A 26,480-nucleotide genomic window follows, 5' to 3' on the forward strand; every position below is an offset into this window, starting at 1 on the left:
TAGTGAACAAGAGAAAGTTTTACCCTCAAGGACCTCATCCTAGACTGGAGGCTACAAACAATAAGTAAACAAACAAGATTATTTTCAGAAATGATATGAGCTATGAAGACAAAGCAGAGGAAAGAGATCAATAGTGATATGGATGGCTGTTTTAGACAGGCTAATCAACAAAGATCTCTTTAAAGAGGGGATATCCCAGCAGAAGCATGCCATATGATTCTGGGATAAAGACATCAAAAGAAAAGAGAAAAGTAAGTACAAAGACCCTACAGTGAGAAAGAGGTTGGTGTATCTGAGAAATGAAAAGGCCAGTAAGGGAGGCTAGAATGGTGTAATTTAAAGGAAGAGTAATCAGAAATAAGGTCCAAGAGGCAGGTAGGTCAAGTCATTTCAGGCCTTGGACATCTAAGCCCAGAGTTTGGATTTTATTTAAAGGGTAACAAAATGTCATAGAAGAAAATTCATCGGGGGGATGGTATGATCTGATTTACCTTTTTAAAGTTCAGTTTCACTAGGACGGAGGGGGTTGCGGGGCTGAGTGAAAAAGGTGAAGGAGTTAAGAAGTACAGATTGGTAGTTACAAAATAGTCAAGGTAATGTAAAGTACACCACAGGGCATATAGTCAATAATATTGTAATAATTATGTATAGTGCCAGGTGGATACTAGATTAATTGGGGGGATCACTTTGTAAATTACATAAATATCTAACCACTATACTATATACCTGAAACTAACATAAAAGAATATTAAATGTCAACTGTAACTGAAAATTTTTAAAAAGTTCAATCTGGATAGTGGAGATTAATTAGGAAAATGGAAGTAGGATGGTGGCTACAGAGGTGACATAAAATAGTCAGTCTCGGGACATATTTGAAAGATAATGCTGAACCACTTGATAGTTTGAAATGGGGTGTGAATGGAAAATATTAGGATGACTCCTACAGTGTTTCCCTGAAAATAAGACCTACCTCGAAAATAAGCCCTAGTTAAGATCGTCAGCCAGACGGACGCATTTAGTATGTATGACAATGTTCCAGAAGATGATGACATGATTGTATTTGAATAAATGTAGATTGTTGTACATGAGAAAAATAAGACATCCCCTGAAAATAAGCCCTAATGTGTCTTTTGGAGCAAAAATGAATGTATGACCCGGAATTATTTTTTGGAAAATATGGTATAAGACCCGGTCTTATTTTCAGGGAAACACGGTAGTTTTTTGGTCTAAGTAATAGATGAATGATGGTTTCATTTGCTGAGATGGGAGTGGTCTAGAAAGGAAAAATTGGCGGTGGAGTAGGAAAATGATCAGTAGTGGTCCATAATAGGTACTCAATAAATTAAATGGTGGCCACTGTATGCATTAAAAATCATCTGTCGACAAATTATTAATCGTATATTTGTTGTTTGAATTAAAAATGCTTCTATTTTCCCCTTGGCAAAAAAAAAAATCATCTGTCAATTATATCTCAATAAAAATAAATTTTAAAAAAATCATCTACTTTCTAGGGTTCTACAACTTCACTACCCCACAGACAATTATATAAATATTACCGAAGCTTATTCCATATTTTATTTTACAAAATTTTTCTAGTTACATGAAATTAGAACTTAGACTCAAGTCCAAAGTCCTTATACCTTCTACTTTGGCACAGAAAAGAGAAAAAAAATGTTAAGACTCCCTTACCAATATAGTGTTATAAAATTTGCATTGAGGGCTATATTGAGACTCTTCCATCTAGTTACTCACTAGGATTGCAATGATAAAATCAGAAAGATCCACTTTAATCCATCATTTTTTTTCAATTTCCAGTATCATTCATTTTTCCTAGAATCTGGATACAATTAACTGTAACAAGACAGTGTTCAATACTATTTAGGCTTAATTTTAGGTTCTTTAAACTACCTCAGTATCTGTAAATGTGAATATTCACATTCCAATAACTGGAAAACTAAAATTTGACATAACAAATTTACTCAGTATTGATGTAACTACACACAACTTTATATGCAACACGTGGACTTTAATATTACAGAATTTGGCCTTTATAAACTAGCTTACACATAAACAAAGTCCCTCTTTGCTTATCTGTCCTAACCTATGAAGGTGCTGCACCAACAGATCCCCTCCCACAACTTTTTACTATGTAAACAGATGATTCCTCCCCTTAAGACAAATTGAAAAACCCAAAGTTCCCACCCAGGAAAAATCATTAACCCAGAATTATCAAATTCTAAAGCTTCAGCAGATGTAACACCAGAAATACATTATGGGTAACTCTCACTTATGTCTTTTACCTAAGTAGTACCATAGGAAATTATAATGGTGACCAAAAGAACACACCAGTTTCTCATTAAATTTTGTTTTAATGGATCTCAAAATTCTGTGATAGATTTTGGTCAAGTTGTTTACATTAAAAAGAACTGATTTTAAAAACTAGTAACTTAAAAACTGCCACACAAGAAAAAGCCCAAATGGTCCACAAAACGTTCTCGCCTTTCCTTCTGAAGGTTTTATGATGCATTGTAATCATTAACCAGTCTTTTACTATTAAACTTAAATGACCAATTGAGACAAAGAGTTCTGAGACCATTCTTCCACCCCTGATTTAGATTGAGGTGGCTGTTATTGTAGTTATTATTCATTTAGCCTTCTGAACTTTCTGGGCAGACTTGGTGACTGTGCCAGCACCAGCTGCCTTCTTGCCCACTGCTTTGATGACACCCACAGCAAATGTCTGTCTCATGTCATGAACAGCAAAATGGCCCAGAGGAGGAGAGTCAGAAGCTCTCAACACACATGGCCTTGCCAGGAACCATATCAACGATGGCAGCATAACCAGATTTCAGAAACTTGGGCCCATCTTCCAGTTTCTTCCCAGAATGACAATCCATCTTCTCCTTCAGCTCAGCAAATTTGCAAGCAATGTGAGCTATGTGACAAGCCAGCACAGGTACATATCAAGCACTGATTTGGCCTGGATGGTTCATGATAATCACCTGAGCCATGAAGCCAGCTGCTTCCATTGGTGGGTCATTTTTTCTGTCACCAGCCACATTACCCTGTCGAACATCTTTGAAGGACAAGTTCTTGACACTGAAGCCCCCATTGTCCCCAGGAAGAGACTGAAATGCTTCATAGCGCATTTCAACAGACTTTACTTCAGATGTTAACACTGATGACAAAGGTGACCACCATGCCGGGTTTGAGAACACCAGTCTCCACTCGGCCCACAGGGACGATACCAATACCACCAATTTTGTAGACATCCTGGAGGGGCAGACACAACGGCTTGCTAGTTGGACACTTTGGTGGCAGGATGCAATCCAGATCTTCAAGAAGCATGGTTCCACTGACCATGCCATCTTTACGGGCAAATTTCTATCCTTTGAACCAAGGCATGTTAGCACTTGGCTCCAGCATGTTGTCACCATTCCAACCAGAAATTGGCACAAAGGCCACTGTATCAGGGTTGTAATCAATAATATAGGTGCTGGCTTCTTTAATGATTTCCTTGTATCTCTTCTGGCTGTAGGGTGGCTCAGTGGAATCCATTCTGTTAACAACAATAATTACTGTGTTTCCCCGAAAATAAGACCTAGTCGGTCAATCACCTCTAATGTGTCTTTCGGAGCAATATATATATAATATAATATAATGTAATGTAATATATAATAAATATAATACTGGGTCTTATATTAATTCTTGCTCCAAAAGACACATTCGAGTTGACGGTCCGGCTAGGTCTTCTTTTCGGGGAAACACGATAGTTGTTTCACACCAGTGTGCAAACCAGAAGGGCATGCTCACCAGTCTGCCCATTCTTGGAGACACCTGCTTCAAATTCACCACCAACAATCAAGACAGCACAGTCAGCCTGAGTTGTGCCTGCAATCATGTTTTTGATAAAGTCTCTGTGTCCTGGGGCTTCAGTGATGGTCACATAATACTTGATGGTCTCGAATTTCCCCAGGGAGATAGCAATGGTGATCCCACGCTCACGTTTAGCTTTCCATTTATCCAAGACCCAGGCAGACTTAAAGGAGCCCTTTCCCATCTCAGCAGCCTCCTTCTCAAATTTTTCGATGGTTCTTTTGTTGATCCCACCACATTTGTTGATCAGATGACCAGTAGTGGTAGACTTGCCTGAATGTATATGTCCAATGACAACAATGTTGATGTGAGTCTTTTCCTTTCCCATTTTGGCTTAGATTTAGTGGTGGTTTTCATGATATCTGTGTTCCGGAAGCAAACCCATTGTGAAAAAGTTAAGCCATCATTTTTAAACACTTTCCATTTATTTTGGAACACACACTCACACATACACAAACCATACACACTTCTCAGATAATGTATTTTTTATACCTGAACACTTACAAATTATTCAATATTAATTCAATGTGATCTCTAACCACTGATCTGGTTCATTCCCTAATTAAAAAGGAAATACCAAAGCCCAGAGATCAAATAACTTTTCCAAGAGAATACAATTAGGAAACCATGGAGTTGTATTAAGTGAATAAGAGGAATAATGGAATACAGGGCTGGAAAAACATATCAGACCTTAACTATCAGTCTAAAGAATTTTTGACTTTCAATTTGATTTCAATTCTGAAATCAATGGAAGCCACAAAAAGTTTTTAAAGAAATAAGTTATACAATTAGAGCTATGGGTCAGGAAAAGTGAGAAGAGGGGCAGGGGACTAAGGGATAGGGAAAATAATTCACTCCAGGCAAAAGAGAAGAGGGCAGAACTGACAGATTGTAAGGGAAGGAACAGATATAAACGGCTTTGAAGATTTAGAATCAAGAGCTTAGCTGCTGGGCCAGCCCAGGGGCTCAGGTGGTTGGAGCGCCGTGCTCCTAACGCCGAGGTCACTGGTTCGATTCCCACATGGGCCAGGTGAGCTGGGCCCTTTACACCTAAGATTGTGACAACAGCTCTCCCTGGAGCTGGCCTGCCATGAACAGCCAGCAGCCAGAGGTTGGCGTGAGCTGCCGGAGCTGCCAGAGCAGCCGGCTGCCGCCAGCGAGAGCTGCCGTGAGCTGCCGTGAGCTGCCACAAGGCTCCTAATATCAGCATGGGCCAGGGAGCTGTGTCCCACACAACTAGACTGAAAAACAACGGCTTGAACCAGAGGGCAGGGGGAATGTGGAAGAAGGAGGGAAAAAGAGCTTAGCTGCTAATTAGAAGCAAAAAATAAAAGGAAAAAACTAAATTTGATTTGGGGGTTTTCAGAATGAGGGTAACTTAATAACTGAGATTAGGAAAACACCCTGCCATATCTTTATAGCATTAGCTGATACTAGTCTGTTTCTTAAATGTATGGTTTACTTCCTAAGGAGACTTTCTGGGAGACAGCCCTCTACTTCTCTTGTATTCACCATGATATGACCTTGCCCATGGTTGGACTGAATATGAGTAGTTCCAAGTAAATATTTGTAGAATTGAAAGCATATTCTCCATTTTAACAAAATGGCAATCATATTGTTGCAAATGGATTTTGAAGGAGAGCTAAAACAATTCTGAACAAAAATTAGTAAATAGGAAAATAAGTTCAGAATGTGGCCTAAAATATAAGTTAGCATAAGAATGTGAATGAAGAGTCTAAAAGAAATATTAAATTTCTCATGGAGAATAACAAAGAAGTATGAGAACAAATCTTAGTACAGGTCCTCAGAAAGGCCATTGGGGAGTGGAAGTGAGCAGGGCATGAAATTGGGTTACAGATCTTGAGCACAAGACTTCTTGGCATAAACAACCTTATTCACAAGAGGCCCAAACAATCAATCCCTGCACTCAACAAAGTACTTTATTGTTCCTTTTTTTAACTGATAACTTAGAGCAACTGATGATAAAACAACCAATCTTAACTGTATCCATGTATTAAAAAAATAAATACACACAAACAAAATATATATACCTACTGACCCTATGACTTACCAAGCCTACTCTTTTCCTTCCAACTAGAAATCTTAGGAGAAAGATAAAAGGAAAAGAGGAAGTAAGGAGGTTGGGGTCAAAAAAAGGAGAGAATAAAACTGTGAAAGTTCAGCTCATTCACTCTTGCTGGGCACAGAACAGCTGTGCCAGCAGAGGCCAAGGCATGCCTGGAGGATTCGATGCCTAGCACCTGGCAGGTTACAGATAAGCCCTAACTAGACTTTCCAAATCACAAATACAATGATTTTGAACTTTTTATTTTTTTTAGGCAGGAGACCCTTCCGTCAAATCTCTTATGCAGAAGTTCAATATAAAACAGATAAAAAGTAGAGCTGCTCTGGGTGAATAAAGAGAAAGGATGCGAAAGCTTCATCTGCTCAGCAACCTCCTTCCTGGGGTCAGCCCCATGGAGGCATGGCTGTGAAAATCCTAGGGTTCCAAGAGACGGATTCCTGCCAATTTAAACCTTACAATCTCAATTTGAAGGAAAACTTTGGTTCATTCTTCTTACTCAGCTTCTGCACCTATAAAAGAGAGCTTATACCTATAGCTTAAAAACAAACTATAAGCCATACTAACAGTCATAAAAATTTTTAATTATAAAAAAAATAAAGTATTAGTAAATTTCTAAGACAACTAGAAAAGCATTTAGGAAATAAATATTCTAAGAATTTTGAGAATAGAACAGAGTCATGCTTAGTTTAATATTTAAGGCATCCTAGGGAAGTATAATAAATGTTTCTACTGCTATAGTTAGTACTTCCCTAGGTAACAAAAACCAAGAGTACTCTGCTTGCTCTAGGCCACTAGTAGGGCAATTTCCTTTTGTTGTATTCAAAATATACAATGAAAGTGAAGACACAAAAAACATAAAGGATACAAACAATTAGAAGCTTCTTTTAAAAGTAAACTATTTCCAGCCTTTTAACTGCAGTATATTTGAGACAGATGGCTTATGCAGAACAAAGAGTCACCATCAGAGTGCAAACCCACCATGGGTAACAATAATTATAATTTTCATGTATTATATACTTGTTGTGGATTATAACAGATCCATAGGCTTAATATTATTATCTCATTTGTTGGCTTATTGTGAAGATCAAGATAGAGTTAACACTACCTTTTATGTATTAGAAAACTTAGCTGAGAGCGAAAAACACCACTTCTTGTAAATTAAAAGGGAAGGGTGTGTCATTCCTAAATAATGGGGCCAAAAAGAGATAGGCTAAGAAAGTAGATCAAGGAGACATCAGAATAGAAATGGTATCATTGGTCTCATCACACCACGTTTCTAGACTGGAACACATATATATTTAGCAAGAGCAAAGATATAGGTGGACTCTAGCCCAGTATTGTCCATTACAGTAACCACTAACTTCATGTGGTAATTTAAGTCAAATCAAATAAAAAATTCAGTGCCTTGTTCGCTCCAGCCACATTTCAACGTTCATTAACTATATGTGGCTATTGGACATCACAGATAAACATTCCCATCACTGCAGAAAGTTCTATTCAACAGCATTACTCTAGCAGAAAACCCTTGAATGTATTAAAAACAGTGGCAGACATTCAACAAAAGTTTGGTGAGTGAATAAATGATAAAAGACAGGCCTCGGTGGGCCATTTAAAGAACTAGCCAGAGGAAAAGAAACTAATACAATAACTAACACTTACTAGGCACTTAACATAAGCCACTAACATAAGTACTATTCTAAGTGCTATACATATACATATATATATATACACACACATACACATATGCATATATATATGCTATATACATATATATATGATATATATATATGTGCTAATTTATTTAATTCTCAGTAACAACTCTATGAGGTATTTACTGTCATTACCCTCATTTTATAGATGGGAAAACAAAGGATCAGCCAGGTTAAGTAACTTTCCCAAGATCCAAGATTTGAATCCAGGTAGCTTGATCTAGAATCTAGAGCCTTCATTTCTAATCACTATACTATACCGTACTACTTCTATTACATAACAACTATATTTTTAAAATTTTGCTGTGATGGAATAAAATTTATTTAAAGTCAATCCTCCTGTGCATTCACCAGTCAAGTTTACAGTGAAGAAAGTAAGAAAAATTGTGAAATTGAAAAGATTGGCAGGAAATATACCAAATGTTAATACTAGTTTGATCCCGAGGTGGTGAGATTAAGGGCAATTTTTATTTTCTAGTTTATGCTAACTCTATTTTCTAAATGTTCCACAGTAATGATGTATCACTTCTATAATAGTAACAAAAATAAAAATAGTATTTTTTAAGGAAAATGAAAATATGATCAGCTTAAAAATTTCTAAGCAGAATATCAAATCAAGACTCCTTCCATCTCACTCTCAAATATTAGAGGCCACCTAACTGATCTCTTGGCCACCAGTCTCCCCAACACTAATTACATCCTGTGTTTGCCATCAATTATCCTCTGTCATACTAGTCCCTGCTCAGAATCCAATACACCGAGCATAAAACACAATCTTCTTGGCTTTATGCAAAGCATTTCTGAATTATTTGGCTCAATTCTACCTTTCTACCTTTATCTACCAATACTATCCTATCAAATCCTCAGTTCTTCTAGGAGAAGCATGGTAGAAAAGTCCAGGCCTCAAAGTCACAGACCTTAGCCAACACAATCTCTTGGCCTCAGTTCCTTCAATGGAGAATAGTTGTGAAGATTAACTCTTTAAACAGGCACAAAGCACCCATCATACAACAAGCCTTCAATAAATGGTTTCTCATTATTGGTATTAATAGCCAAATTGGTTTTTATTCATTGACTCCTCAAAAAGCTTTACATTTTTAACTTATGTGCTTTATTTATTACTATTTTGCTCCTTTCTGAGTTCCTTCCCTATCTTCTAAAATCTATTAAAATTCAAATTCCATTTCGAGTCAACCTCCTCCAAGAAAGCTTCCCTGGCTCTGCCAAGTCAATATGATCTCTCACTCCTTTGTACTTCTATAGCACTTAGAGTTTACTCTACCCAAGTGGTGGTATCCTAGCTGATTTTTATTAGTTCTCTTCTCTTGTATGTATGCATAAGTCCTAGATCCCCAATTAGAGTGTAAATTCTGCTAGCAGACATTCCATTTTATATATCTAGATGCCTGACACATCACCAAGCATATACTAGATGCTCGAAAAATGTGTTAATCTGATTTGTGGATTGGGAAGAAAGTCATCATAATAAAAATACCGGCTGAACATTTTTGTAGTGGACTAGGAAGCCAATAATTCTATATAAAGATAGATGTTTCAAATAAGTAGTATAACCTAATTCCATAATTTACTACCGTGTTTCCCTGAAAATAAGACCTAGCAGGACAATCAGCTCTAATGTGTCTTTTGGAGCAAAAATTAATATAAGACTCGGTATTATATATATTATTATATTATATTATATTCCCGGTCTTATATTACAATAAAATAAGACCGGGTCTTATATTAATTTTTGCTCCAAAAGACACATTAGAGCTGATTGTCTGGCTAGGTCTTATTTTCGGGGAAACAGGGTACCACTGACCAAACATGTAAATCATACTTAAGCTGTATGATTTCTCTCTAATTAGCAATAAATGACCCTAGGTAAATAGCACTTTTAACTTTTCAAAGCATCTTACACATAAGCCCTACTTAAATATATATTGACTTAAATTGTCTTATTTGGTTTTGTAGGGGCTCAGAACAAGTCACCACACGATGTGCCTCTGTGGTATGCAGATTATTTTGAGCTAAAGGCAACCTAGACCCTGCAAGCTCAAGAGAAACTTCTGTCCCCCACCCCTTTAACTACCTAGAAGAATCTGAATTAGGGGCCTTGCTCATGATAAGAGATTATCAGAAATAACTTTTTTGACCTATCTATATGACAGGGCAAACTACGACTTACTGAACATCTGCTCTTCTTATCACCCCCGCAATGACCCTCTGAAGTCCCAAGGTGCCTTACCTCATCCATAGCTCAGAATATCAAATATACCTCATTTTGCCTCTCTGTCACTGAACCTCTCATGCATGTGGGGGTATTTAACTCTTTCATGTATGTGGGGTTCTCACGTGTATGTATGTAATTAAATTTGGTTATTTTCTCTTGTTAATCTGTCTCATGTAGATTTAATTATTAGACCAGCCGAAAGAACCTGGAGGGTAAAGTTTCTTCCTCCCCAATAGTTTCACTTGGAAATATACTCAACTCATTAAAAACAAAACAAAACAACACAAGACAGAGTGAATTATATACAAAAATAATTCTCCTTTAAAAAAGAAAACTATGAAATAAGTCAGATAAAGTTGAGAACCATATGACTTCACTGATATGTGGGATATAAGACTGAAAGCAACAAAGGAACAAGACAAACAAATAAACAAAAACTCAGACACAGGGCCAGCCCAGTGGTTCAGGCAGTTGGAGCACAGTGCTCCTAACTGAGGTCACCAGTTCGATTCCCACATGGGCCGGTGATCGGTTTAAACCGGAGTCGGGGTGGAGGAGGCTAGTGGTTACCAGAGGATTAGTGGGGAGGAGGGTGGTAGAAGAGAATAAACGGGGTCAAATATATAGTGATGGAAGGAGAACTGACCCAGGGTGGTGAACACACATGATGTATTATAGAATTGTATACTTGAAAGCTATGTAATTTTACTAATCATTTTTACCCCAATAAACTTTAATTTAAAAAAAAAGTAAATTGTATCACCACAAGTGAGTGCTGAAAGTTTAGGGTAGATAATCTAGGATATAATTTAATTTTTATTTTCATTTACTGATTTAATTACAATTCCTTATATAGCAATTAAAAATTAAATAACTGTATAAAGATTAATGTCTTTTCTCTTTGATACATTATTAAGTCAGCAATAGGAAACAACAGGTCTAATGAGCTGCTGTTCATTAGAGTGAAGCAATTTGAGAGACATAAGAAGTTGCTTTATTAAATTATAGTTAATTATCAGAAAATTATGCCTCAATAGGCAGAAAAAATCTACAGCATGCCTAAACCCCCAACAAGATAGATTCAGCAGGAAATCACGAATCCTTCTTTTTAGCTGTTAATGCTGTTCTAACAAGCCTCCAATAATGTTTCAGCTTTCTCAGTAATCCCCAGAAGGAAAGAAAAGCCATTATTACCTAAGGATGTTGGGATGGGAGAGTCTATTCATGAGCTGCACTTCCTTCAGCATGTTTGCCCGGTTACTGCTCAATGTGTTCATCTTAAGAGCCATCACCTGACCAGAAGCTCGGTGACGTACCTGGAAAATAAAACAGAACAGGAGGCTAAGGGCAGCAGCTACAGATGAGGTCAAAGTCTCCACATATAGAACATGCCATGGTGTTTTAGTGCCAGTTTAGATAAAATAGACATGATAGGAGATGTTTTTCTGTAAACTATGATTACACTAGGGTTTCACTTCCATTTAACGAAGATGAATTTATTCAAGAGCAAAATTATTTCACATTATGCTGGCCAGAAAAACACTGTTACTGTGTTTCCCCGAAAATAAGACCTAGCCGGACAATCAGCTCTAATGCGTCTTTTGGAGCTAAAATTAATATAAGACCCGGTCTTATAATAAAATAAGACCGGGTTTATAATATAGTATAATATAATATAATATAATATAATATAATATAATATAATATAATATATAATATAATACCGGGTCGTATATTAATTTTTGCTCCAAAAGACACATTAGAGCTGGGTCTTATTTTCAGGGAAACAGGATAATAACACCTCAAGAAATCACGTTTTTTTTTTGTAGTACCCGAGAAAAAAATTGGGCACATTTGTTAGGCTGGTTCTTCATGATCAACATTGCTGAATCTTAGGACACTAAAAGGAAAAAGTCCCTTTTGTGGAATTTTAAGTGTGTACAGAAAAGATATACACATAAGCCTCATAGAACACCTAATGGATAATAAAACCGTCTTTATAGGACACGAAAGACACATCCACAAAATCTTCTTGAAGCTCCATAAAATACATTATCTATAAGGGAAAAAAAAGCATTGCATGTTAAATATAGAAAAAAGTCGGTGAACCTTTCAAAGCCAATGTTGTAGTAACCCAGCCTAAAGTACCTTATAATAGTTTAAACACACTCAAGTCAGATACAAAACATATGAGCCACACCAAACACACTATTACCCATATGTACAGAGGAAAGTCCACTTCTAAAACATTCATCCTCTGCAGAATTCAATCTATTTTACATGTAAAAAATTATTTTATAACTTTAATCCACACTCCACAAGTTTCAAAAATCACAATACTTTACTTGCAAGAAAATTAACTGTTTTCACCTTCTAAATGTGGTCTCAGTAGAAGCAAAGGAAGACCACCAGAGAAAACAGTTTTTCTTACCCAAAAGAAACTCAGTTATTCACTGAGATGAGTGTTTCCTACTGAGATTTTATGAATGAGGCAATAGAAAAATGAAGTGCCAGGGACCTTATTACTTTCTTGTTTAAAAAATTCATGTCAGATCTTGTACAACAGGGACTTACTATGCAAAAATGTCATCATCCTATGGACTTTAAGAGTATTATTTCAGTATGTTGTACTTGAACAAGTGTAAATTCCAATACAAAACATGCTAATCTACTTAATTCTTCAATCTCCAGAAATTTCTTGAAAGGACAATAGCCCCAGAAGCTTAGCACATTTATTAATACAGGACAGATATCACAGCTTATCTCAGAATTCAAAGACACAAGGTTCAGAGTGGCCAGACAGAAGAGGGAGGAGGAAGGAAAACACTCAGAGCCACAGGAACTCTGATCAGAAAAACTGAGGCAGAACACTGGCAGTCTCTCCCCTCTTCTAGATCACTTAGTGAGATTTGGAACCCAACTCTCTTCTTAGTGCATCAATGCTGCTGTTGTCATGTACCTCGTGATAGATAAAAGAGAAGTGGCTTTCCTTTTCAGATCCTGCATGGATAACTTAAAAGAGACATTTATATACAAAGACCACATTGACAGTATTTTTCCAACTCTATTTACAGAAGACATCTGTGTTTTCATAAGAACTCTTCATTCTGAAAGTCACTCTTCATTTTTTTTCCATCATCTGAAACCTGTCACTCTGACTTTTTAACAAAACGTCTGCTTTTAAGAAAGTTTGATATTAAAGCAATGTGAAATTCAGGGATAAACAATCTGTGTTTCAAATTAATCAGAAGAAAAAAGAACCCTACTTCCTTAAACAAGAGGACAAGAGGATGCATGTGTTCATAACTCATTGTATTTTGGCTTTCATCTGCATAAAATATTCTTCTCCTTTCTTCTAGCCTCTCAAATTCCACTTATCTTTCGAGCCACATTCAAATATCCCCTCCTAACTGAAGTTTTCCTTGACTCTCTCTGGAAACTATTTGCGGTTTCCTTCTTTATACTACTTCAGAACAACCTTCATAACACCAGTATATCACTTATCACATAGTTCTATACATAAATATTTCCTCACTAGGCTATAAAGCATCTTGAGACCAGGAAGTATATTGTATTTATTTTTGTCTTACAGCGCCTAGGAGGTCTGGCACATGGTAGGGGAACAGGGAGAACAATAGCAACAACAGTTATAAACAATACTTCTAATATAATTTCTAAGGGCCAGCGAATCATTTATTTATCCAGGTGATTTCTTTGGGGGTTGGGGGATGGGGAAAAGAGTGCTTTTCTTTCTTTTTTTTTTTCCCCCCAGTGGCAGAGTTTGAGGGGAGGATGTAAACAGAAAGTATCAGGTTGGTGCAAAAGTAACTGCCGTTTTGGCAATTCTTTTTAACCTTTTAAAGAGCAATTACTTTTGCACCAACCTAATAGTATAAGATTTGGTCAAAATTTTCTGGAGTTTACCATCTAGAAAAGGACAAACAATAAGCTATATGGCTAGTCACATTAGAAAGAGAATTAAATACAGCATAAGAGTTATTTATATAGATATTGATGTGATGAGCACTTAGGGAAAAACTGCATAGGACTTCAGTGAAATCTCAAAGGGTTAATAGATTTGGATAGATTTTTTTTTTTTAAGTACAGAATAGACTACAGGTGATAAAGAAAGGAAGAAGTATCATCAAATATAGAGGTCCACAAAATATGGGGAATCTGCCTAAATGTAAGTTATCAAAACCACAAAAATAATCAGCCCTCAAATCTACTTTGATTTTCAGAGTAAAGAGAAGGTTTATTTCTACTTAAGTTTTAATCTTTGTTACTGAGAGGATTCCCAAGAGATCAATATCTTTAAATATCTTTAAAAATAAAGATAAGACCTCAAAAAATTAAAAATAGAATTGCCATATGACCCAGCAATTCTACTTCTGGGTATATACCCAAAAGAATCGAAAGCAGGTGTCAAAAATATACTTGTACACGGCAGCATTATTCACAACAGCCAAAAGGTAGCAGCAACCTCAGCATTTATCCACAGATAAATAGATAAACAAAATGTGGTATATACATACAATGGAATATTATTCAGCCTTAAAAATGAAAGAAATTTGATATACACTACAATATGGATGAACTTTATAGACATGCTAAGTGAAATAACCAGTCACAAAAGAAAAATACTGTATGATTCCACTTATATAAGGTACGTAGGATACTCAAATTCATACAGCCAGAATATAGAATGGTTATTGCCAGGGACTGTGGGAAGGGGAGGAATTTGGAGTTGTTTAATGGGTACAGAGTTTCAGCTTTGCAAGGTGAAAGGGTTCTGGAGATTGGTGGCACAACACTGTGACTGAATTGTACACTTAAAATTGGGTAAGATAGTAAATTTTACGTTAGGTGTATTTTACCACAAAAAGGAAGGGAGGGAGGGAAGGAAGACGGAGGAAGGGAGGCATGGAAGGAGGGAAGGAAAAGAGAAGAGAAAAATGAAAGAAAAGACAACAAATGAAAGAAAACAAATCACCAAGATAAGAAAATTACTACCTCTCCTTGACTTTTAAACTCATCTGATGCTGTATCACAGGATCTCCAAATCTACTTTCTAAAGAAGAACACAGCAGAGTGGTAAAGTGCAAGAGCTTTGGAGATGAGCAAACTGAATACAAGTTTTAACACTTAAATGATTACCGTGACTTCTCTTTGAATTCTTCTGTTGTAAAATGAAGAGAATGACAGTCTCTATCTCACAGAACTGTTATGGAGGATAAAATAATGCTATTTACTAGATAAATGAGATAGATAAATAATAGATAGCTAGAGATAATGTATATAAATTACCTAACATGGTGCGTGACACAATAAGCATTCAATAAATAGGTATTGTTTTTAATAAAATTAGAAAATTATATGCTCATAAGAATTTAGAATATCAGGTGAGTTTGAGATGCACAGAAAATGCATATAGTAATTTTAAGTAAAAATAGCAATATTCAAATCTGAATGTGCTACCAAGATTACTCATGTATCACAATGGGGAAAACCCCCCTTTACAATGGAGAGATCTGGTGGCTAGCACCTTAATCAAAGGGTCATATTTAACTTTACCAAAAGTGAAACACCCAACGTTATCAACCTTCTGATGACAGCTTGTTGAAATGTTTAACGGGAGTCTAATCATAAGAAAACAATCAAACATGTCCAAAACATCTAAAAGACAACTACACTCTTCAAACAAACAAAATGTGTGGGAATGTTCTAGATTATAAGAGGTTAACAGATATAACCACTGAAATGAAATCAAGGTATAAGACCCTGATTGGATTCTGGGTCAAAAAAACTACTAAAAAACATTTTGGAAGCAAATAGGGAAATTTTAATAGGGACTGGATATGAAATGATTTTACTGAATTAAGGTTAATTGTCTAAGGTATAAATAATGATACTACGGCTTTGTAGGAGAATGTATTCTTAAAAGATACATACAAGTTGAGAATCTCTTCTCTAGCACAGTGCCTAGCATTTAGTAGTTGACTGTTCAAAAAATGTTTGCTGAACTTAAATGGTTAACTTGAGTCAGGAAGCTTATTTTTTAGAGGTGAGGAAAAGCATAAACCTCTGACCAGAGAAATAGTAAGGAGAAAAATAACAATAAGTACAATAACATAAACTGTCACCAAAAAATTAATCATAAAGTTAACTATTTAATGAGTGCCTGAGGACTTCCAGTCAAGAAATCACAGTGAGTATACAAAAAGTATACAGTAAGCTGGTATAGCAATATTAATATTAAATAGAGTTTAAGGCAGCAGCTTTTCAACAGAGGTTATACCACCTCAATATGGAGGTGTTTCTGAAGTTTTCAGGTGAAATATTTTGGGTAAAACAATGATGCGGGAGGGAGTGTTGCCAGCCCGATATGCTAGACATCCTGCAAGGTACAGGACAGAACTATACAAGGAAGCATTGTTCCATGTTCTGCGTGAAATTCAGAAGTCTTGTCAGACATTCAGGTAAATGAAGAGCATATTTATTATTACCTCAGCTTGGATTCTGACTCCATTTTACATAAAAACAAAGTCATCGAGCATGGTTTTAATATATACTGAATTTTCTAGGAATGCAACTACCTTCTAAATTGAAAAATTGCTTTTTTGTTTTGTTCTGATCATTAAGAATTGGTCAACATTTCAGAAAATCAGACAACCAATGGCAATGCTGCTCCTGGTATCTGAATACCACTTCAACACATATGTATCAGAATCCATTTGTAGTTTTTATATTCATGGGGATTTATTTAGCCTTTATTTCAAAACATCAAATGTAAATAAAAAATGTTTTTTTGCTCTGCCCACAAATAAAGTTATCAATGTGCCTACTCTGCTAACTTTTTCCCCAATGAAACATTCAAGATTAAATGAACATTTTACAAAGAAACACTCAGATAAAGTTGGCAATGATATATCATACCTCCTTGTTTTCTCTCCATCAATCTGTAATTTGTCTTGGCATGCTATCCCTGTTTCAACTGAGGTTACTTCCCTTTTTTCCTATCACATACAAATAAGTCTGATCTGTTATGTTATTTGTATTCTAATATCCACTGGTATCTCTACTCTAATTTTTCTTCTTGCATGGAGTGTCTTCTGATTGTCTTCTCTTATACCTAAAACTAGTCATTTATAACAGGATAAAAGCATTTGACTGCTTCCTTATGTCTCCTAGAATAGTCAGGCCCCAAAATTTGCATACTGAAATCTTTATTTTTACTAATTTAATCTTCTTTTACTTTCATTTGTCATAGAGTTAGGATATCATGGTGATGTTTTATAATTATGAGCAATAGTAACCTAAATTACCTATCAATTTCATTTCAGCGTAGTTAAGTTACATTTTTTAAAAAAAATTGTTACAGCTTTTCACAAAGATGGTACCAAAAGCAAAGGAGGCCCCTGCCCTTCCTAAAGCTGAAGCCAAAGCAAAGGCTTTCAAGGCCAAGAAAGCAGTGCTGAAAGGCGTCCACAGGCGCAACAAAAAAGATCTGTACATCACTCCCTTCCAATGGCCCAAGACACTGCGGTTCTGAAGGCAGCTCAAATATCCTCAGAAGAGTGCCCCCAGGAGAAACAAGCTTGACCACTATGCTATCAGCAAGTTCCTCCTGACTACTCTGTCAGCCATGAAGAAGATAGAAGACAACAACACATTTGTGTTCAATGTGGATGTCAAGGCCAACAAGCAAACAGGCTGTGAAGAATTTCTATGAAACTGATGTGGCCAAGGTCAAATCCTGATCAGGCCTGATGCAAAGAAGAAGGCATATGTTCAACTAGCTCCTGACTATGATGCTTTGGATGTTGCCAACAAAACTGGAATCACCTAAACTGAGTTCAGCTGGTTAATTTTAAATATGAAATATTTCTCATCATAAAAAATTGTTATATCAATAACATAGGTCACATTTTTAGCACTTGCTACATAGTAGGTTCTGCTGTGTAACTGCTTTACATATAGTAACTCATTTAATCCTCAAACTGATTCTGTGAGGTAGGTATTATTACTATCCCCCATTTTATAGCTATGGAAAATGAGGCACGGAGAAATTAAATGACTTTCTCAAGATCATACATCTAGTAAATGGCAGAACCAGAATTTGAACCCAGGTAATGCAAAGAACATTGGGCCAGACAGGTTGAGAATAACCAACCTAAGGAAAAAAGCATTCTGTGCACACTACATAATAATTATTCTGTCAAGATAATAACAATCATGGTCTTATATGTATCTAACAACATAGCCTTATAATATATCAAGCAAAAACTGACAAAATGCAAGGTAAATTTGACAAATCCACAGTCTTCACGGGATATTTTGGCCTACCCTGCAGAGAATAAAAGTTGAAGCAGATAAGAAATGAGTATGGATATAGCACATTTTAATAAAATTGACACGCTTGATCTAATCCTGTCCTAACAAAGATGAGTTTGGTGTGTTTTTTCCCAAGTATACATGAAAAAATTTGCCAAAATGCACGGGTACTACATCATAAAGGAATTCTCAAAAAATTTCAAAAAATCAATGTGGTTCAAAAACCACATTCCTAGACCACTATGAAATACAATTAGAAATCAACAAAAGATCACTAAAAACAAGCATAATGGACAATACTAACTGTTTACCCATCATCTATTTTTTTCCCTTTGCATGACTGACAGAACCCCAATTAGATGGTAATGTTCTCAGTTAAAACATTCCACCTGGCAATCTTCTTTGCCGCTAGGGTGTCCAGGTGACATGGTCCTAGTAAGGAGATGAAGCGGGAATTAATAGGTGGGAATTCTGAGAATGCTACTGTATTCCTGGTGAAGTTGTCCTTTTCCTTCCTTCTCTTTATAGACTTGGAGCAAAGATGTAGTGCTTGCATCAAAAGCAGCTATCTTGTAACCAAAAGGACAAAAGCCACACGTTACAGACAGAGGATGGTATAGAAAGATTGGATTGTTGACGACTTCCTCAAGCAGCTGCACAGCATAAGAATTTCTCAAAATTTCTTGAGAAAAATTAATCTCTTATTTGAATAAGCCACTGTATTCTGGTTTCTGTAACATACTGCCAAAGATAATCCTAACTAATTTGCAAAAGATGAAAAATAAATGAGTTAGAGTTCAACTAAAAATGCTAGAAAACAAGAAAGTAAAATAATAAAGAGAAAAGCAAAAATTAATGCAACAGAAAACAAAGAAATAATAGACAGGTTCAAGAAACCAAGGGGGTTTCTTGGAGGGGAAAAAACTAATAAAATGAAGAAACAAAGCTCCAGTGACTCTGGATCAAAAAAAAAAAAATCTTTAATTTTCTGGTCCCTGCCCTCCCAGACTCATCACAGGCTTGCCATTCCTTTACATGTACCCACCAGACTTGAAACAAACCCAATTTCTCCCCAATCCTAGAATATTCCATGCTCACATTCCTCTGTGCCTCCACACATGCTTTTCCTCCTGCTTGAAATGCCTTTTCACTGGTTGTCATCAGACAAGCTCTCTTCCTCAAGAAAACTCAAGGGTGACCTCCTCTGGGAAGCCTTCTCTGACCCTTTCAAGTAAGGTTTGTACTGGTGCCCTGCATTATATTCCTTAGCACTTTATGAATATTTTCACACACTTAACAACTATGTATTGAGCAATTTTAGGCTCTTGCTAAAGGCTCTACTTTAGCAAATACTGTGTTTCAAATACATTTCCTGTCTTCCACTCTAAGCAAAGAGCTCTTTTACAACAGGAATTTATTTATTTTTCTATCCCTAGCATCTAGCTCAATATCCTACACCTAATGAGCATTAATTAAATATCTAATAAATAGTAAATAAATAAATGATTAAGATAGCAAACAATTCTAATGTTTATTACATGCTGGGATAAAAGTATCAGCCGAGTGTTATGAGATCACAAAAGGGAAGTAATTAACTCATCTCCTCACTGCAAAATAATATACTCTAGTATCTTTAACATGCCTTTGCATATATCATATTATTTACAGAAATACTTCCATGTATTGAGTGAATTCAAGTTGTACATACAACTTGTGTGCTTCCAGTTTTTGTTTTTCCAGCTGGATTAAGAGTTAAGGTGAAGGATCTTGGGAAATATTTCTGCATAGCAATATGCACACAGTAAAATTTGCTACCTGATAAATTATCCCTTTATGTCACCTAGTGCTGAGCTCAGCCCACAGAGACATCTGCAAAATTCTTTACTAATTAGTAGCCCAACTTCCCACATCAGCGCTGGAGGAAACATTAAAATATGTACTGAATGTGGCCAAAAGCTACAATCATACACTTGTGTGTGTGAACCTTAAGCATATATGTGATACAAATACAGAGTCTCCTTACAAACACATCATTTCACACAACCCCAAAACACTGAACCCCTGGTACCTCCAAGAGGATGCCAAACCAGATAAATGCAACAAGAAAAACAATAGGAAATTTAGCAAGAAGTAGTTTTGACAGACAATAAAGCTATATGCAACAAAGGCCATTTCTAAGGTGCAGAGCTCTAAGAAGCATTGGACTGCTATTATCCTCTTCCCGCCAGGCTTTTCAACGCTCGACTCTTTTAAAAAGGGGGTGGGAGGTGAAGAGGGAAGTTCCTTTTCCTCTTCATTCCTTCTTTTGTAAACCTCTATAATATGGTGTCAGCCCCTTGGAATTTGTCTGTGGTAGATTTGGCAGCTTCCCTGATCTTTAGGAACCTATCGCTGACTGCTGTTTGTCTCTTTTTCTTCTTCTCCACACTCCCTTCAAATAAAGATACTTCTCAAGGTTCAATCCTTGATGCTCTAGTCTTCTCTGTCCATTCTCTTTTCCCTGACTGTTTTTGACATCGAAAACAGTTTTCTGATGGATAAAAATATGCTCAATTCCTCCATAACATTGCTTTCATGCCAGAGTAATATTGTACAATTAAGGGTTTTCTCTATTTTCATTCTTCCTTAATGCCATTCTTGATATTGAGGGTTACTTTAATTCTCTGATTACCTGGGGCAGTTTAATTCTGAAATGGCTAATTTGATATGAGGAGACAGATAAGCATTCTCTCTCACACACACACAACACACACACACACACACACACACACACATCTTGCTTATGGATCATGTTTTGGAGTTGGGGGTGGTTCAGATCACTCCTCGGATTCATTCTTTTGCTCCCCAAATTACCTTGGTATAAACTGACGTCTCAGTCAGAGCCAAACCTGAAACCTGGTAGGTCAGAAATGCCTGATAGGCTTTCTTCTCCTCACCACCCTTAGATAAAATATGTACTGCCTCACATCATCCTCACGGTCCAGTTCTTAGCTATCTTACAACAGATGCCTTATCTACCTCCAAGTCATAGAGCTTAACTCTTTTCTGACACAGTGGTTATTAAAACATGCAGGCATTACATCTTGTTAGAACAGGACCACATATACACGGTGTTGATAAAAAACACTTTCTACAGGGAGATCTCAGAAAAGCATCTAGAGAAGGACAAATACAATCCTGATGTAAAACATAGACAATTTAGGAAAAATCCTTGTGCTTGTAGATTCAGGTTGCAACAACGATCACAATTAAAAAAAAGATTTACTCTCTTGAAAACTTTTGAGAGATTGAAAAATTACAGTCAGTTGGGGCACTAAGACAATTTTACAACACCCAGTATCTCACTTCTCAAAGCAGACAAGGCTACCAGAGAACACAAAACCTTTACCTTCCTAAGCACAAAAATAAAACATCCCAGACCAAATAACATTCACATACCGAAATGTTCCCCTTACTTTCCTTATACCACAACTGTTAATACTGCTACAGACGTAGAGTTTGCATGACAAGCTTCATGTGTACTAAATAATAAACGTATAGCCATGAATGTGAATAAATCAATTTTTCAGTACCAAGCAGATGGCAGGTATCTGGCTCTTATAGCTTGGTGTTTCCAAACCTAGTGCTGTCAATTTAGGAAAATATACCAGGAGGAGAAAGTGGGAACTTAAGCGTCTATCTTATATAACTAGTTTTATATTTGCCACACAAACTGAATCAGATTGAACTCTGTAAGAAAGTGTGTGTGTGTGTTCCAAAAATATAGCACAAATATGTAAAAATTAATAAAATAATCTACTTTTGTAGATTGGATCAAAATTACATGTACTACTCCATTTATCTATCAATTAGGTAGATAGGAATTCAAGTCCTAGTTGTACCATTTACTTGCTGTGATATATGTGGCAAGATACTAAACATCTTTGAACCTCAGTTTCCTCATTTATATAATGGAAGTATAACTACTTATAGGACTGTTGTGGTAATATAAAAAGATAATATATACAAGTTCTTAACACAGTACTTAGCACAAAGACCTCAACAGATCTTAACTGCACACATAGCAGAAATAATAATAACTAGCCCTCATGTAGGCTGTATTTTGTGCTAGATATTATTCTGAGTACTTTACATATATTAGTTTATTATATCTTCTCAATAACCCCATAAGGTAGGTACTGTTAAAATTTATGATAGAGACCTTAACCTGGACAAAATCAAGAGGGCCTGTGGGAAGAAGTAGGGCCTGTGAGAGATCTATCACACTCTATGTCATTGCAAGAGCCCTACAGGATAACTATGCTTCCAACATAGCTCTGTGATTGTAACAGCTCCTCCCCTTAACTTCCTCTTCCCCTCTATAAAGTACACTCTTCATCTTTGGTTCAGTTCATGCATAAGGCTCACCATATCCTCATGTACCAGATTGCAATCCTTTCTTTGTCCCAAATAAATCCTTTTTTGGTGACAAAATATCTAGGTAACATTTTTTTTTGGGGGGGGGGAAATCTTTTTATTTATTTATTTTTTTTTTTTTTAAGGAGGGCGCAGCTCACAGTGGCCCATGCAGGGATCGAACCAGCAACCTTGGTGTTACCAGCACCATGCTCTAACCAACTGAGTTAACTGGCCACCCCAATTAATTAATTTTTATAACTAGTTTCAGGTGTACAAAACAACATAATGATTAGACATTTACACACCTTACAAAGTGATAAGCCCAACAAGTCTACTACCCATCTGACATTGTACATAGCTATTCCAATACCATTGACTATATTCCCTATGCTATACTTTACATCCCATGACATATATATATATATATATATATATATAATTATAGTTGACATTCAATATTATTTTATATTAGTTTCAGGTGTATAGTGCAGTGGTTAGGTATTTATATAATTTATGAAGTGATCCCCTCGATACGTCTAGTACCCATCTGACACCATATATAGTTTTTACATTATTGATTATACTCCCCGTACTGTATTTCACATCCTCATGACTATTTTTTAACTACCAATTTGTACTTCCTAATCCCTTCACCTTTCTCACCCATCCCTCCAGCTCCCCTCCAATCTAGGAACTATCAGTTTGTTCTCTGTATCTATAAGTCTATTTCTGTTTTGTTTGTTCATTTATTCTGTTCTTTAGATTCCACATATAAATGAAATCATATGGTATTTGTCTTTCTCTGTCTGACTTATTTCACTTAGCATAATATCCTCTACGACCATCCATGTTGTTGCAAATGGCAAGATTTCATTCTTTTTCATGGCAGAGTAATACTTCACTGTATAAATGTACCACAATTTCTTTATTGATGGCCATTTCTGTTATTGATAGGCATTTATTTCTATTGATGGGCATTTCAGTTGTTTCCATAGGTTGGCTATTGTGAATAGCACTGTGGTAAACATAGGGGTGCACATATTTTTTCAAATTACTGTTTTGGATTTCTTTAGATGAAGACCCAGGAGTGAAATTGTTGGGTCATAAGGTAATTCTATTAATTTTTTGAGGAACCACCATACTGTTTTCCATGGTGGCTGCACCAGTTAACATTCCCAACAGTACACAAGGGTTCCCTTTTCTCCACATCCTCGCCAACACTTGTTGTTTGTTAATTTATTGATGATGGCCATTCTGACAGGAGTGAGATGATATCCATTGTGGGTTTTATTTGCATTTCTCTGATAATTAGTGATGTTAAACATCTTTTCATATGTCTACCTGCCATCTGTATGTCTTCTTTGGAGAAATGTCTATTCAGGTCCTTTGCCCATTTTTTAATTGGATTATTTGGGTTTTTTTGGTGTTGAGTTATATGAGTTTTTTAAATAAATTTTGGATATTAACCCCTTATGAGAATATCATCTCCTATTCAGTAAGAGGTCTATTCATTTTGTTGATGGCTTCCTTTAAAAATGATGGTTAGATGCCATAAAGTAAGTGGCAATGCCTTAACCATGTGCATATTGTTAGGCCCGAGGGCCTAACTTCTTCCATCCTTGTCAAGGGGAGTGCTAACCTCTCTTTTCATACAACACCCTAGTCAATTTTGTTTTATGGTTGACAGTACTATTATTATATCCATTTTGCAGATGAGGAAACCGAGACACAGAAGTAACTTACCCAAGATCAGAAAGTTTCTAAGTGGTGGAGCCAGGATTCAAAGGGAGATAGATAGTCTAGCTCCAGAGTCTCGCTCTGCTATGTTGCCTGTCAGTGTACTCTTATAACATACACATATGGTTTTTTTTCCTCACACAACACAACAAATATTTAGTTAGTGCCTTCTATGTGGCAGAGTCTGTGTTACGTACTAAAGATATAGAGATGAAAAACACAGGGAGTTGTGCTATAACAGAAAAAGGCAAACATGTAAACAAGTGCCATAAAATGTATCATTGTTCTGATAAAAGTCTGTATGTGACATACAGGAGGCATAAAGGAGGGAATAGTCAATCATGTTATGAAAAATATGATAATGGTAAGAAAGAAGCCATCTGATTTCACATAACCATCAAAAATGAAATCACATCTTAAAAAATAGTGGGCTGACAAAAGATTAAATTTAAACTGTTGTGTAAAACTGAAACAGAAAATAACGACATCAAAAATAACAAAAGCTACTATTTGCTTATTGAACTAGACATTTACAAGGTGCTCTCTATATTTCAGCTGATCCTTCCAACACTACAAGGTAGGCATTGTTATTATACAGGGTACAATGAAAAGAAGACAAACTTTGCCCTCATCTTAGATTAAAATTTCTTCGTAAGTCTCTCTCTTCCACTGACTAACACAGATACACACACACTGGTTCTCTTACCTCTCTTGCTACTCCTATGCAGGCTCCTTTGCCAGCTCTTCCTCCCTCTACTCAACCCTTAAACATTAGAGTTCCTGAATGCTTGGTCCCAGGCCTCCTTTTATTCTATTTGGCCCTATATAATCTCATTCATACCCATGGCTTCCATTGTTCTATGTTAATGGCTCTTAAATCTATATTTCCAAGCCATACCTGTCCTCTGAGCTCCGTATCTTTATAAGCAAGCAAACTGCTTACTGATCATTTCCACGTATGGTCTTATAAGCACCTCAAACTCTGAAATAATCAAATGTGAAATAATCCAAATCTGAAATAATCCAAATCTGAAATAATCAAACATGCCCCTCCTTCAGGGTTCATATATCCAGCTGCTAATATTTGGAATCATCTTTGATTCCTTCTTCTTCTCACCATCAAATCCAACCATTCACCAAATGCTACAGATAATACCTTCTAAATATCTCCATTTTTTTTACAGCATACTTACTTGTTATATTAAAAAGTATGTCTAGTATTTCAAATCGTTTTACTCTTCTCCAACCCCACTGCCACCACACAAGTCACTGTCATGCAGGAGACCCTGCTCGCTGCGCCATGTGTCGTGCGGGGCGGCCTGCGGGGTCTCTGGTCCCGCTCCCCACATAAGAACGCAGGACATGGTGAGGCCAAAAAGGAACACCCACAGAGCCATAGGCAGGGGAGTCACACCACTATACTCTCGCTGGCAGCTGGATTGGAGAAACAGGAAACAGGAGCCACACAATTCTCAACCCTCACTGCGCCGTTTGCAGGCTCAGCCCCCATCTGCTTGCTAGCCCCCATTTTCTGCTAGCGTAGCCACGGCAGTTATATTCATGGCTAATGGCTCATTGGTTACAGCTGACGGCCAACTAGCCACAGCTGATGGCCATCCAATCACAGTTGATGGCCATTTACTACCTGAGCCAGCACCTTTCTATGTGAGGCCGAGAGCCTGGAAACTGCTTTTTGGGGCTCTGTCCCCACAATCACACATTACATCTTTCACCTGGACCATTGTCAAACTTAATCTGTTCTTACTCTCTCCAATTCATTTGATAATTTGTAGTCAGAGTGATCTTTTTATTATAATCCATATCAGAACATATTACACCCTTGCTTAAAAGCAATCTAAGATGAAGTCCAAAATCCTCATCCTTGAGGACCTCTACATGATGAGGTCCTGAACAACAAATCCCTGCTTACCTTTGCAGCAGCATCTCATCTCTTACCAATCTCCCCTTAACCTTCTCTGCTCTAGCCATTCTAGATTTCTTTCAGAAGTTAAAGTGCACCTCACACTTCACTCGTCTAGGCCTGTGAGTAGACTGTTCCTTCCCCTTGGAATGTTCCTGTCCAACCTACTCCTTCACTTACCTAGTT

General features: G+C 36.6%; 1 protein-coding gene, 2 non-coding genes and 1 pseudogene across 4 annotated transcripts in view; all 4 read right to left on the bottom strand.

Annotated features, from left to right (window-relative positions):
- Positions 1–26,480, bottom strand: part of TESK2 (testis associated actin remodelling kinase 2) — a 117,581-nt gene that overhangs the window by 56,427 nt on the left and 34,674 nt on the right. For both annotated transcript variants that reach the window (XM_033113366.1, XM_033113365.1), the window contains exon 3: positions 11,099–11,220. In XM_033113366.1, coding sequence (XP_032969257.1) covers positions 11,099–11,220 — 122 coding nt within the window. The remainder of the gene's footprint in view (positions 1–11,098; positions 11,221–26,480) is intronic.
- Positions 2,620–11,200, bottom strand: LOC117026570 (elongation factor 1-alpha 1-like; annotated as a pseudogene).
- Positions 22,797–22,870, bottom strand: TRNAT-GGU (transfer RNA threonine (anticodon GGU)). Its single transcript has one exon. It is a non-coding gene; the product is annotated as a tRNA-Thr (tRNA).
- LOC117027882 (U6atac minor spliceosomal RNA) lies at positions 24,167–24,294 on the bottom strand. The gene has a single exon (XR_004424008.1). It is a non-coding gene; the product is annotated as a U6atac minor spliceosomal RNA (small nuclear RNA).

Source organism: Rhinolophus ferrumequinum, chromosome 9 (genome assembly GCF_004115265.2).
Source record: "Rhinolophus ferrumequinum isolate MPI-CBG mRhiFer1 chromosome 9, mRhiFer1_v1.p, whole genome shotgun sequence".
NCBI lineage: Eukaryota > Metazoa > Chordata > Mammalia > Chiroptera > Rhinolophidae > Rhinolophus > Rhinolophus ferrumequinum.